This window comes from Hippoglossus stenolepis, chromosome 9 (genome assembly GCF_022539355.2).
Source record: "Hippoglossus stenolepis isolate QCI-W04-F060 chromosome 9, HSTE1.2, whole genome shotgun sequence".
Classification (NCBI taxonomy): Eukaryota; Metazoa; Chordata; class Actinopteri; order Pleuronectiformes; family Pleuronectidae; genus Hippoglossus; species Hippoglossus stenolepis.
Genome location: NC_061491.1, coordinates 23,936,159 through 23,953,702, shown reverse-complemented (window position 1 = coordinate 23,953,702; position 17,544 = coordinate 23,936,159). Strand labels below are relative to the sequence as shown.

The window sequence follows — 17,544 nt, the reverse complement described above, 5'->3', positions numbered from 1 at the left end:
GCTCCAGATTTTTTGAAACTAATATCAAAATTGTACATTTACAGCTTTTCACACTGTCTCATCTAGAATTCAGTTGTCCAGAAGCTTTTTGCTGAGATGTAGATTTTGTTTAAACTTAAAGATATTGATTTTCAATTGATATCCTCATTCATATTAGCTTCTGATATTTCAAGAATGCCACTAATATAATGTTTTCCTTTCTTTGCTTTCCTTTTGTCTTTATCTTTCCTCATCTCTTCATCCCATCTCCCTCTTCATTTCGGCTGCTTGTTTGTCTCCAAGTTGAAACCTTGGCATTAATCAGTGGTTCTGTGTGTGCTTCAGCAGCAGCAGCTCCAGGCTCAGCACCTGACTCACGGCCACGCCATCCCCGTCCCACTTACGCCGCACCCCGCTGGCCTCCAGCCGCCCCTGCCCCCCGGGGCCAGCACTGCGAGCCTGCTGGCGCTCTCCTCCGCGCTGAGTCACCAGCTGCCACTCAAAGACGACAGGAAACACCACGACAGCAACAGTGAACACCCGAGAGGTGAGGCCTGCTCCGAATGAACAGTGTGTGGAACTGTGGGTGTCAATATGTTTGTGTGTGTGTCTGTGCCAGTGATGGCGTCTTTAAGTCCAGAATGAGTCTAAGGAAGCGTCACAGATTTGTTTGGTTACTTATTCTTCCTGCATCTTTATTTAATTACAGCATTCATTAAATTGTATAGTCAAATTTACATGTGGGTAATGTACAGTGGAGTCTAAAAGTCTCAGACCATGATCTCAGACCTCTGGACTCTGGATTTTTGCATCATACATCGTTTTATCTTCTGTTTTTCATCTTTAAAATCCATGTCATATTCTGGATTCATATTAAATTACATCGTAACTACATTGCTTCAAATCTTCCTTTCTGTCACAAGTCCATTGATGTTTCATTTATCCAAATCAAGGCTAAAATATAATTTAGTTTATTTGTGATATTTTAAAATACAGGAACAGCCCATTATGTCCCATATTTAATACAAATTGCTGAAACTTGCTGCTTTATTTTATTCACTGATGCTAAATAGGTTTAATGTAAATAGATGTTGACGCTTTTATCATTTCTTCTGTTAATGATCCCAAACTAATTTCACACGTCTAGAATATTCAGTTATGAATCATGTCTCCACTCGTACTGATGCTCAGTTGTAAGTGCTCTGAATGAACAGCAGTTAAAGCAATTAAAACCTGATTTGTCATTATACCATTTTAATTGGCCTAACCTGGAGCCATGCACCACCACCACGATGCCTCTTTTCTCTTGCACATAAGGAACGCCTGTAATTCTTCTCCGCGCTGACTCTGAGCTCAAGCATTTAATTACCCTACAGTGTGTGTGTGTGTGTGTGTGTGTGTGTGTGTGATTACTCTGAAGCACTGAGGGATTTTACAGTGCAGCAGAGTAGTTAACCTTGCCCCGTAGCTGCAGTGAAGCTAACAGCTGCTAACTCAGGTAACACTCACCCCAGTTAGGAGCTCAATCAATAACAGCGCACTTCCATCTCAAGCTGAGAACGAGTGAGCCGAAGGTAGTGTAATTCATACTGTGCCAAATATAGTGTTATTTTATTATTATTTTATTTATTACACATACGGTGATAATCATACACAATGATTGACATAACATATGATGTTAAAGATGAATTAAAAAGGATTCATTCATATTTAGAGACTAAATCTTGTGTTAGAAAAGACGACAATAAAAGAAAGTTAAGATAATAAAATATATATAATCAACACTGAAATGTTAGTCAAACTAAATAGAATTTAAAAAGTGAATATAACTAATGAAACACTACATAAAAGCCAGGATTAATAATGATAATGACAACTCTTGTGTCTTTGTATGTTTAAAGAGGTTTCATGTTGTCGTTGTGGTGGACAATGAAATTATTTTACTTTTGCTTTCTTGCACTACATTAATATTGTTAACATGCTGTTGAGTAGCTTTCAAATGATATTTAGTCATTAAAATACTTACTTTCCTACTTGGCTTGAAAAAGTACGACACAGATTTAGCATTGTGCCTCTAGTGGACACTTAAAAGCAACTGAGCAGAACTCGACTCTATATCGTCCTTTTTATTCAAAGCTATATTCTTGTCAAAACCCCGGGCCTACATTACCCACAATGCAACACACTGAGATTTGGATGTGCTGCTATTCAAGTATGTATTTAAAATTAAAATAAAATAAAGTTTATTATCATTATTTCATAATGTGTCTGTCAATCTGTGTGTGTGTATTTTTCCATGTGCAATCAGACAAAATATTTCAACGAGTTTTTCTCTTTTCTTGTCTCTTTTTGTCGCCCTCTCAGACAGAGACTCAGTCAAGGTGAGTGTGTTATTTATTTTATTCTCTTCATCTTCTCCCGGGTAAAAAAGTTTATTTGTATGACCCACTCGGCCATATGATTAAAACAATTATACTTGTCTAATCTTCTCTTGAGCTATGTAGGGTTTGGACAGAAAATTACAACCTGTGCCACATTCTCAGAAATACGGCCAAAAATACCACAATAACAAATTGCACATCAGTTGACATTGATAAATATCACGATAAATATGAAATCATCATTAATTTCAAGTTCAACACAGATTTTTGCTCCTGAGTGAAGGTTGTGGTTTTAAACTCTTCTTTATAAACAGAGAATGAAACACTTGATGAACAGCAAACATTCTATCGGTCAAATGCTTTTACTACAACATAAGTTCTATTGCTATTGATGAAAAGTATATTATGATAGTTGTAGATATTGTTTTATCACCCAGTTCTATAGAGAATATTTATATTTATAAAGATTTGATGCTAAATAACAGATTCCACATCTTCATATTTTCACACAAATGATCACTTTTGAAATATTAATGCTCATTTCAAATAAAATCCTGACTACAGATCATCACACTAAAATAATCTAGTAATGAAAAGACATGAATCTGCTATAAATCCCTGTATGAACTGTGCATCTTCTGTTCCACTTGTCCTTTATGTATTCTACCCTTGTGCTGTGCTGAATAACCATGTATTTAAAATATCTGATATGTGAAAATGGAGCCAAATAGGAAGAAAAACTGGATGAAAGAGAAACCCCAAGATGAGCAAAGAAAAAAAACAAAACAGAAGCACAAGTCTGGTTAGTGAAGGAAGGAGGGAGCAGAGAGAGGCAGCGAAACAGATCAATGTAACAACCAGCGCTCGCAGTAATTAGTCCCTTAAGCGGAGCTTTTTTTCCCAAGGCAAACATTTGGTTTGTTGAATACTCAATGAGCAGATTAGCATTTCTTTATTCAAGCAGCCCCAGCTCACACACACACACACAGACACACTCACACACACGAATGAGTTCAGCGGGTGGTGTGTGTTCTCTGGTGTTTTGGAATCGGTTCAGACAGGAGGAATGTTTTAATATGTTATCTCCTGCCCCCCATGTCGTATATCCTCCTCCACACTTACACTCAGAGCTGGAGGCACCATGATGGGAGTGATTAGCTGTGTGTGTGTGTGTGTGTGTGTGTGTGTGTGTGTGTGTGTGTGTGTGTGTGTGTGCGTGTGTGTGCGTGTGTGCGCGCGCTGCCTCTGTTTGTCAGGAATCAGTGATAAAGATAGAGAGAACAGAATGATGAATGCCCTTCATGAGCCCACACAGGAGCGTAAGCACACGCACAGAGCTGCTCTTTGACATGGCGGCCAACAGTCACTTCATGAAACCAATAAGCCTCTTGTCAGTGGTCTACAGTTGCCTTGGCAACAGTCCACAGGGCACACACAGGATGTGTGAATTGCATGAACATCTATGAACATCTGTGCTTTAATGTCCTTGACCACACACACACTGACAAAGGTATGCGGGTGTAGACGTGTGTGTGTGTGTGTGTGTGTGTGTGTGTGTGTGTGTGTGTGTGTGTGTGTGTGTGTGTGTGTGTGTGTGTGTGTGGTGGTGGTGTGTGTGTGTGTGTGTGTGTGTGTGTCTGCATACTTACTATTGCCAGTACGAGCAGTCACTTATGCAGTCATGGTGTGTTCAAGGACTGATTCTCCTCATGCCTGTTGTTCTTGTCTGTGGGATTGAGTGCACTTATCAAATTAAGCTAATTGTTGGTTTGGTTACTGTATCAATCGCCATTGATTTTTGCTGCTGCTTTGAGTTTTTCTTTTGTGTATCTGCGTTGTTCCCTTTCAGTCCGACGTGATGAATTCCTCTCAGCTGAAAGGCGACGCGTGGACTCAAGTGCCGGCTTTTTAAATGACCTTAAGTATAATCACTGGAGTGTCTCCATCTTTGATTTGCGATGTAGAAAAGAGAAATAAACTCTTAATGAGGCTGCTTTGAAGCTTAGACTGACCTTTACGGTGAATCACCTGTTGCAGTAAACACACGCTTGTTGTTAGCGTTGTCAGCGACCCTAACACGTCTTTTTTTTGGACTTGTCTTGAAATCTTTCAGTTGCAGTCTGCGTCTCGTTGTTAATGGTTGAATGTTCTTTTTTTAATCTAAAATGCAGCGTTCAGTGGGGCCTTCCATGCTGAGTTGGCTGCAGAGTAAGAAAGAAATCGTGTGGAACAGAAAGATCAGAGATGGTGAACTCAGGCTCTTTGGTGTGAACGTGTGAAAGAAGCGGAGAAACACGGAGGATGAAATACAGGATTTACAAATAGTGGACACATAGGCAAAGAGAAAACTAGTGTCCTGTTAGTGAAAGAATGAGAAAACAGGGAAGGTGGGAAAAAAAGATGGGAGAAACAAAAGAAATATCCAGTACAAAAGTCACAGCTTTGTTACTGTTGCTGCATCCATTGAATATATTGTTAAAATGGCTGAATTTACATTGAATATGTTCAAATTATATGTTTTCAAGAATTCAATCTCAATACAAAAGCCATTTAACGGCTTTACTGAACTTTTTCAGTCATAGTCTTTTGTCTTGACTCGGAAATGTAACTGTACATTTTCACATTTCCATCTATTTCCGACAACTTGAAGCAACTCTCGCCCAAAAGCTGAGGTTACAGAGGTAGAGAAAACACCTCCAGGTCCTTTTTAAGAGCAGTTTGAAAGCTTTCAGTCACAGTACATGATATTATATTTCATATTGTATATTATTATAGGCATCATGGTGTTTTATCTCATCTGTGATGGCTGCAGGTTTAGAATCCGCACTGAGCTTTGATGGCCTCGAATTCATGACACCTAACTTTTATTTATGAACTATAAGACTGTTCTGTTCATCATATATATATATGATTATTAGAGCAACACAAAGGAGTCAAGCTGTTTGTGAAACTGAAATAAAAAAGGCGCACGTGTAGAGGTTACAGGTTCCTTATCAGGACTTGCAGAATCAATTTGAAATGGGAGGCAGATAAGATTATGATGTGCTTGTAAATTAATACTTTCACCCAGCAACACTGAGCGGGTCTTCACACTCACAAAGCTCACGCTGCCGCCGGCGGAGCCTTCATTTGTCTCTGCAGCGAAATTAATTTGCCTTGATGTTTTTGAAAGAGCTAATTTGCAGGCTAATTAATCGAATCAGTCTGGAAAGAGAGGGGGAGTCTGTGTGTGTGTGTGTGTGTGTGTGTGTGTGTGTGTGTGTGTGTGTGTGTGTGTGTGTGTGTGTGTGTGTGTGTGTGTGTGTGTGTGTGTGTGTGTGTGTGTGTGTGTGTGTGTGTGTGTGTGTGTGTGTGTGTGTGTGAGTGTGTGTGTTCGTCTAAGTTTGTGTGTGTGTGGTGGTCAGCTTGCTCTATGTCAAAAAAAAGAAACTTCCATCTGTATACACACGGACATCTCAACATTGTTTGCACATAGTGTGCATAGTAGTAAAATGTACAGGTACAAGTGCTGCCCGACCACACACACACACACACACACACACACACACACACACACACACACACACACACACACACACACACACACACACACACACACACACACACACACACCGAACCCTTACTCCTCCCCCCCTACCGAATCTTTGTCATCAACACTTGCAGCACGGCAAAGGGCAGCGGAAAGGTTGCAAGCGTGAGTTAGTGGAAAGGTCGAGTTAAAGGTCCTGCTTTATTTTTCCTCCCTTCCGTCCGTCGTGTGCCGGGGTAAGGAGCGCCTCCCAATGAGAGCCAGATCAGCAGGGACAGGCGGAGCAAGAGGGGGAAATGTTTCCTTGACCTTATTTTGATCTGTGCTTCTCAAAGAGGATTAATCCCGCACTAATTGTAATTCAAAGGACGCCAGATTTGATTACAAAAACAGAGACATCAATGGAGCGACTCCTCCTCCTCCTCCTCCTCCTCCCCCCCTGGATTCAAAATAATGCCGCCGAGTTCAAGCCACGCTGGCGGAGTCAAACTGTCAAGGATGCGGCGCTGCTTCTGCATTGTGTGATGCAGTATACGATGAAATGGTTTTGACAGGCAGAGGAGATTTTAAAGTGATGTGGAAATCCAGCCGTGGAGCGGATCACACACTCATTATGTGTCTGCGTCGTTCATCTTTGTCTTCCTGTTTGCACCGATGACTGCTGGCTGCACGCTCGCTGCCAGATTTGTCCTTATTTTGTAGCCCTGGAGAAGTCTTGACACATTCCAAAGAATTTTAGAATATAAGATGAAGCTTATATTTTGCCTTTCACCCCGTGCAGGGTATAAAAAGAGTAATTTCCTTCAATCTATCAAAGTCTACTTTCGCCTTGAGATTTCTTTCTCCCTCGGCTCTGCCCACAGTCGTCTGCAGACAATGGGGAATTACTTTGAATTTGTTTTCTGTGTCCATGGACAGTAAGAGACTCCATGTGTTCCAACTTACAGGGTGTTAACCTTCACTTTTAATTTGATTTGTACAGTCATGTCTTTCTGCAGTGAGTTGCTCCCTGTGTATATTTACCCTGGAAACTATTAAATTGACCCACATATAGACGACTATTGCCCATTTGGTATTAAAGGGTCAGTTCACACAAACCAGGATAGAAAACATGTTGATTTACTGTCTATGTCTGTGTAATACACGACATGACAGCTCCCCAAAAGTGAAGCCAAACTACAATATCCCAAACTACTATCTTGGATATTGTAGATTGTAGATAATTTTTGTACAGCATGAAGAAGTGGAGACGCTTCATCCATCTCTTTTTACAGCCTGTGAGTCATGCAGATAGTTTGTGAAATGTTTGTGCAGGTTAGGAGATATTCATCTCTTGAGATTTTTTTATTTTGTGGTCACTGATATTTAGAAAATCAACAGGAAAGAGTGCGGCCATATCTTTTGATCGTCCACAGAACAAGATGTTCTCACTGGGTTGTAACAGATACAGATGCACATGTTGCATTCAGTACAATCTGTGGTCATTTTTGGAACAGAAGAACATGTTTATTCCTACAATTATATCATGAGCTTCGGCCGGTGCATAGTTGATGAGTTTTAGAACAAATAAGTCGTTTTTTCTTCATCTACTGATAAGTTAAACATTTGTTTGTTTGCTTGTTTCCTCCAGAGCTCGTCCGTGTCTCCCTCGGCCAGCTTCCGGACCGGAGAGAAGCACCGCAGCTCAAGCGATTACTCCTCCGACAGCAAGAAGCAGAAGACCGACGACAAGGAGCTGACCTCCACGCGCTACGTTAGTGAAGATGTAGAGAGATAACACTTTCTGAGTCGAAGAAAAGATTGCGACAACAAAAAGAGCAGATTGAAATAAATGGCGGGGGGGTTAGGGTCAAGGCTGGGGTCTCGATAATTGAGGGACAAACAGATGGATGGACAGACAGACAGGTTTCTGGTCTTAGTAGTTGTATAATTGTAGAAAATGTGAAAAGAAAAACACATGCAAATTGACAGAGGATTGATTAAAGTAGTCTATGGTTCCCTTTGATTACTTTAATTAAAGCCTTGATTTTATGATAACCCAATTTCATTATCACCATAATGCATAATTTCATTCAATTTCAAACTAATGGGGGTGTTGTGTTGTGTCACACACTGATGATAAGTGTTTTTATAGACAATTAATCTAGGCCGAGGATTTAGTTTTATCCAAAATGAAACATTATACCAGCAGCAGTTTCTGTATGAACTCGAATATAATGTACATTTATTTAGATTTAAAATAATGGTCACTCATGCTCTTTCTTCTGTGTCCGTGCCAGGAAAGTGATGGAGAGAAGAGCGACGACAACTTGGTCGTGGACGTCTCCAACGAGGTAAAAACTGTTCGACATCATTTCTGTTGCCTGCTCTCAAAGAGATAAATCCATCTTACTCGCTTGTCCTCGTCTCACTCACCCACCACAGGACCCCGTGTCTCCTCGAGGAAGCCCCGCCCACTCTCCTCGGGAGAACGGACTGGACAAAACTCGCCTGCTGAAGAAGGACGCTCCCCTGAGTCCGTCCTCCATCGCCTCCTCCAGCAGCACGCCGTCCTCCAAGTCCAAAGAGATTAACGTGGTGAGTCACCTTCTGATTGTTTTCCTTTTCATCAAATCTCCGGGTAGTTTTCTATATTTAGACTTTCAGAAATATGTAAGAATAATAAATGATTGTGTCAAATAAGGTACAGAACAGAATAAAGGTTTAATATGTAAGATGGAAAACTCGGGAGATGATACATTCTAAGTAAAAGTTAAGTAAACAGCAAATCTAACATTTGTGATTACTTTACCTGTTTTGTGTGTTGCAGAATGAGAAGTCCACAACTCCTGTGTCCAAGTCCAGCACCCCCACATCACGCTCTGATGCCCCAACACCCAGCAGCACCTCCACCCCCGGCCTGAGGTGTGCACCCACCAAACCAATGGGTGTAGAGGCACTGGGTGAGCGTTCCATTCACTGCTTTATGTAACTGAAATGAAATTGCACAAATGAATATGACCTGAAATTATGGTCTGAGTTTAGGCCTTTAAAGCTTGTATATGAGAATATAGTTTACTGTAAACACAGGATATTATATTTTAAAGTAGACCAATGACCTGTTGCTCCGATATGAGAGCTCAGAGAGAAGACGTTACTCTTAAAATCTTTAAACTCAGATGCCAAATGCTACAACTTTTATTCAACGCCATTTTGTCCCCATAGCTCCCGGTCTTCGTACGCCCCTGGCGGTGCCCTGCTCGTACCCCGGGCCGTTCGGAATGGTTCCTCACCCGGGTATGAACGGAGAGCTGAGCGGGGCGGCAGCAGCCTACACCGGCCTGCACAACATCTCCCCACAGATGAGCGCGGTGGCGGCCGCTGCGGTGGCAGCTTACGGGCGAACACAAGTGGTACCAGAACACACACAAACACATAACACGTACTTTGGAGTTAAAATCATTGATGCTGCATGTGATCAGAAGAAATTTGATTTGAAAACTGGCCTAATAAGGCAAAATATAGAGTAGTAGTACTTTATGATATTGTGTGATGTGCAGGTTAAAAACATCCACATATCAAGTTTAACACAAGACTAAATTTGGCAGAAAGGAAATATTTTTTTCATATCAACAGCATCACATCACTGAATTCATCATTGAAATATAATAATTTAAATGCTGCTGAAATAGTTGTTTTTTTGTGCACTGGGTGTAACTTAAACACCCCAATACCCAACAACTCTTAAAACTGTTTATTTATATTTTAATATCCTGAGTATTAGTATATACTATATAGTATATTTGTTCTCCTTAGTTTATCACTAAATCAAGGCTGACAGGATTTGCTGGCTTTATTGTTTACACCATCCTCAGTACAGAAGCTGCAAACTTTAGTATTACTTTAATACATTTAAATTCCAACTTAAACTTGCAGCTTACAACTGAACTTAAATTTGATTGAGGGACATCACCTCTATTATATAATTTCAGTTCTAGTATTTTCAGTAGTTGTGTGTTGAGATGGTTTTAAACTTCACCATCTCATGTTCTGCAGGTGGGATTCGATCCTCACCACCACATACGTGTCCCTGGGCTTCCTCCCAACCTGTCGGGAATTCCTGGTGGAAAACCGTACGTTTCCTCCTCCTCCTTGTTCTCAGCTGTCACCTTTATTTCCTCTTGTTTGCTTTTACCCGTCCCCCCCGTCTCACCCTCCTTTTTTCTTCCTGTCAGGGCCTACTCCTTCCACGTGAGCGCTGACGGACAAATGCAGCCTGTGCCTTTTCCTCCGGACGCACTGATCGGCCCTGGCATCCCGCGCCACGCACGGCAGATCAATACTCTCAGCCACGGGGAGGTGGTGTGCGCTGTCACCATCAGTAACCCCACGCGTCACGTCTACACCGGCGGCAAGGGCTGCGTCAAGGTGTGGGACATCAGTCACCCGGGCAACAAGACCCCTGTATCCCAGCTGGACTGCCTTGTGAGTGAGCTGCACTGACCCTGACATACATGACTGATACATGAAATCTAATTTGACATCATAAATGGTGAAAGTACAGCACGTTTTTCGTTGTTTTAGCTGTGGTTAGAAATGCGTTTTTGTATTTGTCGACAGTAAAATGTACTTGTGTGTGTATCTGTCACATCAGAACAGAGATAACTACATCCGCTCCTGTCGACTGCTTCCTGACGGGCGGACTCTCATCGTCGGGGGCGAGGCGAGTACTCTGTCAATCTGGGATTTGGCCACACCAACTCCTCGGATAAAGGCCGAGCTGACGTCGTCAGCGCCCGCGTGTTACGCTCTGGCCATCAGCCCTGACTCCAAGGTCTGCTTCTCCTGCTGCTCCGATGGAAACATCGCTGTGTGGGATCTTCACAACCAGACTCTGGTCAGGTACGGAGCCGTGGACACGCTACAGTCCCAGTGATGTACCTCAATGGTTCACAAGTAGAACCCTACTGATATAGATTTTTGGGGGCCAATGCTAATTTGGATTTGTCTGCAGGCAGTTCCAGGGCCACACTGACGGGGCCAGTTGTATCGACATCTCTAACGATGGGACCAAACTGTGGACCGGCGGCCTGGACAACACGGTCCGGTCCTGGGACCTGAGAGAGGGACGGCAGCTGCAGCAGCATGACTTCACCTCCCAGGTACACAAATCTACTTTTTTTGCGTTTTACAATACTCTTTGTATTTTATAAATATATTTGTAATCTTAAATAGCAAAAAATTTGACTTTTATTGTTTTGTGATTAAACTAAAATGCAGATATGATGAAAACTGTGCATCCCAGGACAAATGACAGTTATTTGCGTTTCTTGTAATCACACCACTTCAGGCTCCGATTTATTGCAGTAATTTTCGGACTCAGCTCTGAACACTTAAGCAGCCACTAAAGGTCAGACTGAGCTCTGTGTTTCTGGCCTGTCCTCAGATACCTTTAACATTAATAGTGCTGGCAGTTAGAATTTACTCTTTTTTTCAGGTGAGGGGGAAGAGCGGCAATAATAGACCATTACCGCAATTTTCCTGAAAAGACCCATTTCACCATCTCTGTGTGCAGAGGAGGAGGAGGAGGAGGAGGAGGGTGTGAATTTAAAGAGAGCTAAGAGAGGCCTGCACACAGGGAGAGACACATAACTGAGAGAATGCTTATGCTCTCCAATGATATCTGTTCTAAACTAAAAGGTCACATGGGTTTTGATAAAGACAAAATACTTTTTTGTCCATCAAAGGAAAAGTGACACAATTTGTTGTTTGGGTCCTGCTGGAAGAATTGTTGCTAACTCTGTATGATTTTGGAAACTGAAACAATTTTGTTCTTATGATGGTGCAGAAAAACCTATCGTGGACATTTACCAACATTAATAGTTATGTTAAAATCAGTGCCCACCAACACAGACAAGTTCAATCTCCATGCACTCAAACTTTCCCAGAGAAAACTACGAAAATGATGGAAGTTTTCCTTATTTACTTAATTCACTGATGATGTGCAGGTCATTACTTTTTCTCAGGTAGAAACAGAAGAGGTAGAGCATCTTTCCAATGTGAACCACCGGCTGTGTAACTCTGCCAAAATACTAAGCATCAGTTTTACTGTTTGACAAATGTGGGTCTGATTCTTTTGCACATTGATGAAAGACAAAGGTGAAACTCTGTGATAAAACACTACAGTAAAAATGCAGAAAGAAGAAGATTCAGTTCTAACAACGAAACAGAATTGGAATAGCACTAAGAAGCGTCCAGTCCAAGATGCACCAAATTTCAAACACTCGTAGATATCAGTCCTCTAAATGTGTATTTCTCTTTTCATCAAGATCAACTAATTATTCCCTGGGGATGTTGAAAATGCCACAATGTTAAAGAAAGAAATATACATAAATCCTGGATCCAGTTTTGTGGAAATCTGTTCTGTTGCTCACAAACAATCATGCAAACCAACCGACAAAGGGACAGGGATGAAAACCTGGTTATCTACCATACCTGTGGGGTCTGTTTGCAGATCTTCTCCCTGGGATACTGTCCAACTGGCGAGTGGCTGGCAGTCGGGATGGAGAACAGCAATGTGGAGGTCCTGCATGTCACCAAACCTGACAAGTACCAGCTCCACCTGCACGAAAGCTGCGTGCTCTCGCTCCGATTTGCTCACTGCGGTAAGAATCTATTGAGGTGTCTTTGATTTAGTCTTACAGGAAGGAAGTGGGTTATTTTTTTATTGACGTGTCCTAATCCTCTGCAGGGAAGTGGTTTGTGAGCACAGGAAAAGACAATCTGCTCAACGCTTGGAGAACTCCGTATGGTGCCAGCATATTCCAGGTAAGTGCGTCAGAACATAAACCTGTCTGTCAAACCCTGTCATCCTTTATCGCTCTTGTGTTAAGCACATTTTCTCCTCTTTCACTCGTCTTTTATCGCTCTTGCAGTCGAAGGAGTCGTCCTCTGTGCTGAGCTGCGACATCTCCATAGACGATAAGTACATCGTGACGGGCTCAGGAGATAAGAAAGCGACAGTGTACGAGGTCATCTACTGAGAGGGCTGCGGCCATCAGACGACAAGGCCACTCCTCCATCCAGACAGTCTGAGATATCTCCATCACCGGTGTACATTTTTTTTTAAATGTGTATAAAATGGATTTGGATGGAACAAAAAAAGTCTTTCATGGACCGTGACCTTTTGACCTCCTGGCAGGGTCGTGGATCAGAAGGAACAAGCAGAACCAAGCACAGAGATGTTGTTTTTAAAAAGTGTCTTTTTGTTGCTGTGAGAACGAGTGAATGTCCACGTGCACTTAATCTGGATCATATACTGTGAGATCACATTCCTTTACGTCTCACTTTTATGTATAAGTATGAGGTTTTTTTAAAAACATGAATACAAGCAGTTGTGACACACACGTCATGCGGTATTTTGTCTTCTGCCAAGGCTTAAAAAGTTAAGTTGCCGAACCAAACTCCAGAATATTTCCCAAGAAAACTTCTGATTCTGCTTAAGTTAATGGCACAAATTTCGCAAAACTTATCCTCTGCTTATTTGCATGTTGCACAGATGAAGCGTTAATTTGTGAGGATGCTCCAAAGACATCATCAACTAAATCTTGACAAGAAAGATTAATGGTTACATTTTGAACTTAACTTTGAATTCAGTTTGTGTCTGTTGCCTCTGACGTTTATTTTCTGCCCATGTTTCTTAAATTTTTTTTTATTTATTGTGTGTGTATGTGTGTTTGTTGTGACCCTTTGGGCATTTGCCCTCAGTGCCCTCACCACAGACGGACCTTTGCACTTGGTTCTGCCCCTGAAGTTCAGCCTCCTCTGGCTTCTCTCTGGATTCTGTCCCACAGATTCCAGTGAAACCGTTTCGAGCGGCCGTTTCCTGCCCAGGTTTCCTGTCAAGACTTTTTGAACATTTGTTTGAAAAGCAAGTGGTCCACAATATGGTTGTGATTTCTCTTCTGTCGGCTTGTAGAAATAACACAGTGCCTTTATAATGCTACGCTTCTGACTCCATTTTGTCCTGCTGAGTGTTCACCTACACGAAGAGCCGAAACGTGATGGACTCTGCTCGGGTGGTTTTTAACAATTGTTGTTTTTGAGTGAACAAAAATGATCATTGATCAGTAAAGAAACAAAACCCTGGATGATCCAGTTCGGACCTGTCGTCCTTTTTGAAATAACCAGAACCAACTTCTTTTTAGCCGTGTCCCAATTCAGTGGCTGTATCCTTTGGAGGAGTCTACTGGGCCTGCGAAGGCGAGACCTTCCTGAAATGCAATGGTTAAACCGAAATGAGATGGTTTGGTCTGTGGAGGATTTTCTATTTCCATCAACAACTCGTCCCGCCCTTAACTTCGCATCGTTAACTACTCTGCTCCTCCGCACTTACTGCAGCTCGGCCACCCACATCGCTTGCTAGCTAGCTACACCACTGCCAGGCAATTTAGTTTGGCCCAATAAGGATCCTCCAATTGGATCCTTTGTTGCTCTGGAATTGAAGAATTTCTCCGCCATGTTTGAAGGAGTCTCTCAGATGGGACAGCCTCGGCCCGATTGTGCCGCTGTGACAAAATTGCTCTTCAAATGCATCTTCTGAAGGATGCGGCCCCCAAATTGGGACACAGCTTTTCTTGTCTCTCCTGCTGTGCTGAACACATGCGTGTGAAATACACTATTCATGACCACTGCTGTGTCAGTCTGATTGTTTGAAGCATGGTGCTGTTAACAGGACGTTTTTTTTGGAGTTATGTTATTTCATTGCTCTACTTTTTCTTCTGCTTTCAAACTTGATTTCTGCTGCAGCAAAACTCTCAACTACAGGTAGACACACTGTAACTCCAAGAGCAAAGGAAATCTGCTGTTATTAGGATCTTAATCAAATTCATTACCACCCAAAACTAATGTCAACTACCTTCAATGTTAACTTAACCAGCAGATTTTCTCACTAAACATAAGTATCTCGAGACCCAATCCCCAAGTCTTACTCATATATTCAAATATGTGCCTAAACCCAACCAAGTGTATCAGCTTTAACTTACATTTTTAGGCTCATTACAAAACAGGATCAAATTAAGAAATACATTAATCCAGAGTACAAGTTTTTCAGAGGATCGAGTGTCCAAAGGAATAAAATTGAGAATATTATAGCTCATCTCATGTACTGCAAGATTTTTATTGTAACACCAGAAATAACTGTCTTAGAAAAGTTAATTATGATGACAACCATGACAAACAACAAATAGATTTACTGTCTGAATGAATGGGGGAAAAAATCCATTCTCATTGCTAATCTCCCTGAGACTTACTTACTTGAATATAAATACAAGGATTGGAATAAATAAAGTACGTCTTAAAGCTCATTACAGAAAACCAATGTACATCAGATCAGTTTTTAAAAGTCTTTATTGCACTAGACACAAGAAAGTTGTTCGTTCATCCGTTTGTTAAACTGTCTTCACAATATTGTTGCAGCCGTGACACAGACATAATCTGCACTGAAGAGATGTTTCCGTACGTTTACTCAGTTTTATGGGACATGACACATACAGTATGTACAAGTATGCACAGTATGTCACATGATTAAAGAAAATTACTGATAGTTACTGCACTGGTGTGAATGTAAATGTACATTTTACAGTGTAGTCTAATGGGGTTTGCTTCACGAGAGACCGTATGAAAGTTAATTCACTGTTATAACTGACATTCTTGTGATTTGCTTTTACGACAGAAACTGTAAATTCAAAAATATTGCTGGTGATTGTTGTTTCTTGGCCTTATGTTGTTCTTTCTTTCTTTCCTGAAACACTTCAGTTTTTCCACAGTCAGCTATGCTTTCAAAATAAAACAATTCATTCCCTTTCTCTGTCAAGGACGTCTGGGCTGTGAACAAGTCGTAACATCTGGTGCCACCGTCAGGAACTGTATCTAACTCTCTGAAACGTTTGTCCCCGTTAATAATATAAAAATATAAAAATGGATTTTGGTTGTACTCATTCGAACCTGAATGTTACTCGTCGTCATCTGATCGTTAGCTGGCTAACACGACCTGTCACAGAGAACATATGAATAATGTGTGGAGCGTTTAGCTCGATGGGACTCATGAAGGTTATAAATATACTGTAAACATGTAATAATTCAAGCTTACGGTGAAACTTCCTGTTGCTAGTTCAGTTTTTTTTTCTTCAATTACAAAATGCCTTTGCTCTCTTTTTCTAGTCTGTGGTTGATTTATTAAATTATTGTGTGGACTATTTTGGCTGAGCCTCATTCTCTGTTTAAACCATAGATTGACACCACTTCCTCCCACTATCCAGATTAAAATTAAACAAAAATATATATGGTTACTTTATTTATCTATGTATTTTATTTTATTGCCTATTTTTATTTCATTGTTTTTGTACTTATCACTTCCTCTTTCGTCCACTTCTTTTTGACTTCAGTCCTATTGAATCATCTTGTATCGAATCGTATGTATCATATCAAATCTAACCATCTCATATCATGTTCTATATCAAATTGTATCGAATCTTATTGCATCTAATCGTATCGAATTGTCGCCTCACATACTTTGTTTTGAACTCTAGTAAATACTCACTCGGCTGCATTTATAATCCTCCTCCAGAGTCACTGCCTCTAGAACAGTGAATTAAATAAGAGCCAGTCCGGCGGTGAGCTGACGTTAGTGGAGTATCGCATATGATTCTGCAAAGTGGCACTTAGCAAACATTATGCTAGCCGACAGTCAGGAAGTTAACATGGTCGTTAAGGTTTTTTTTGGAGGATGATGAATCGGACATCAGAGGTCGTAAACGTTTTAAATGTGAAGAAAATCCGCCGCATCAGCAACATGATTCAACACGTGCACGTCGACGCCTTCTCGCTATTGTGTGGCCCTGTTTGTTTAATCCAACTTCTCTGTCTGTCAGGAAAGTGGGCAATTTGCAGGCTGCAAGGGCTCTCGATGTGAAACGCTGAAGTAGGGTGGCTCGTTCCCACGTTGCATCCCCACCTTTCCTCCTTCTCTCCCTCTTTGGGCTGTTTGAAGTGCCGGTTGGAGAGCTGCAGCAGGAGTAGCTATCATTCACTGTAATGGTGGAGCGTCCTCCTCCACAGCCCTCACTTAGATCACTTAATCCACTTCAGCCGTCCAGCGCTGTGCTCTGCGTGAACACAGCACGTTCACAATGGGTGGTTAGACAGAGACTAGCGCCGACCTGTCAGTTTGCACTAAAAACACTTAAACCCTTGTTTCTCACAGCTCATTTAATATGGATGTGGAGTTACGGCTGCCGCTGGGAGTCAAAATCCAGAGGCTGCTTTTGGCATAAAAGTTTGTCACGCAACACTTCAGCGCAGACGATTTATTGTGACAATTACTGTCATATTCGGGTTGTTCACATCATCCACCGCTGATTCTACTCACTGTATTTAATGGCTGTGAAGGGTTTGTAGGGTTTGGGTGTTTATCAGAGTGGTGACAAAAGTGATAAAGGGTGGTGGAAATGCCAGACTAGTTTTAGAATTGAAAAAGAGAAAGAAAGAAAGAATGTGAGAAAGGAGGGGAGGAAGAAAGAAAGAAAGAAAGAAAGAAAGAAAGAAAGAAAGAAAGGTAGGTTGGTAAATAAGTAGGTGGGTAGGTAGGTGAATGAATGGATGGATAGATGGATGGAT

At 41.4% G+C, this 17,544-nt stretch overlaps 1 protein-coding gene across 3 annotated transcripts in view; it reads left to right on the top strand.

The window, feature by feature from the left end:
* The window catches only part of LOC124852471 (transducin-like enhancer protein 4), a 31,566-nt gene extending 15,442 nt beyond the window's left edge, over nt 1–16,124 (top strand). The window contains exons 7-20 of one of the 3 annotated variants that reach the window (XM_047341447.1): nt 328–526; nt 2,344–2,360; nt 7,520–7,642; nt 8,169–8,222; nt 8,314–8,466; nt 8,699–8,831; nt 9,094–9,281; nt 9,925–10,001; nt 10,104–10,353; nt 10,523–10,770; nt 10,883–11,030; nt 12,383–12,533; nt 12,620–12,696; nt 12,804–16,124. In XM_047341447.1, the coding sequence (XP_047197403.1) occupies nt 328–526; nt 2,344–2,360; nt 7,520–7,642; nt 8,169–8,222; nt 8,314–8,466; nt 8,699–8,831; nt 9,094–9,281; nt 9,925–10,001; nt 10,104–10,353; nt 10,523–10,770; nt 10,883–11,030; nt 12,383–12,533; nt 12,620–12,696; nt 12,804–12,911 (1,926 nt within the window). In that variant the 3' untranslated portion in view covers nt 12,912–16,124. Of the gene's footprint in view, nt 1–324; nt 527–2,343; nt 2,361–7,519; nt 7,643–8,168; nt 8,223–8,313; nt 8,467–8,698; nt 8,832–9,093; nt 9,282–9,924; nt 10,002–10,103; nt 10,354–10,522; nt 10,771–10,882; nt 11,031–12,382; nt 12,534–12,619; nt 12,697–12,803 lie in introns of all 3 variants that reach the window. The other 2 variants (XM_047341448.1, XM_047341446.1) reach the window with 2 other exon arrangements.
* The last annotated feature ends 1,420 nt before the right edge of the window (nt 16,125–17,544 follow it).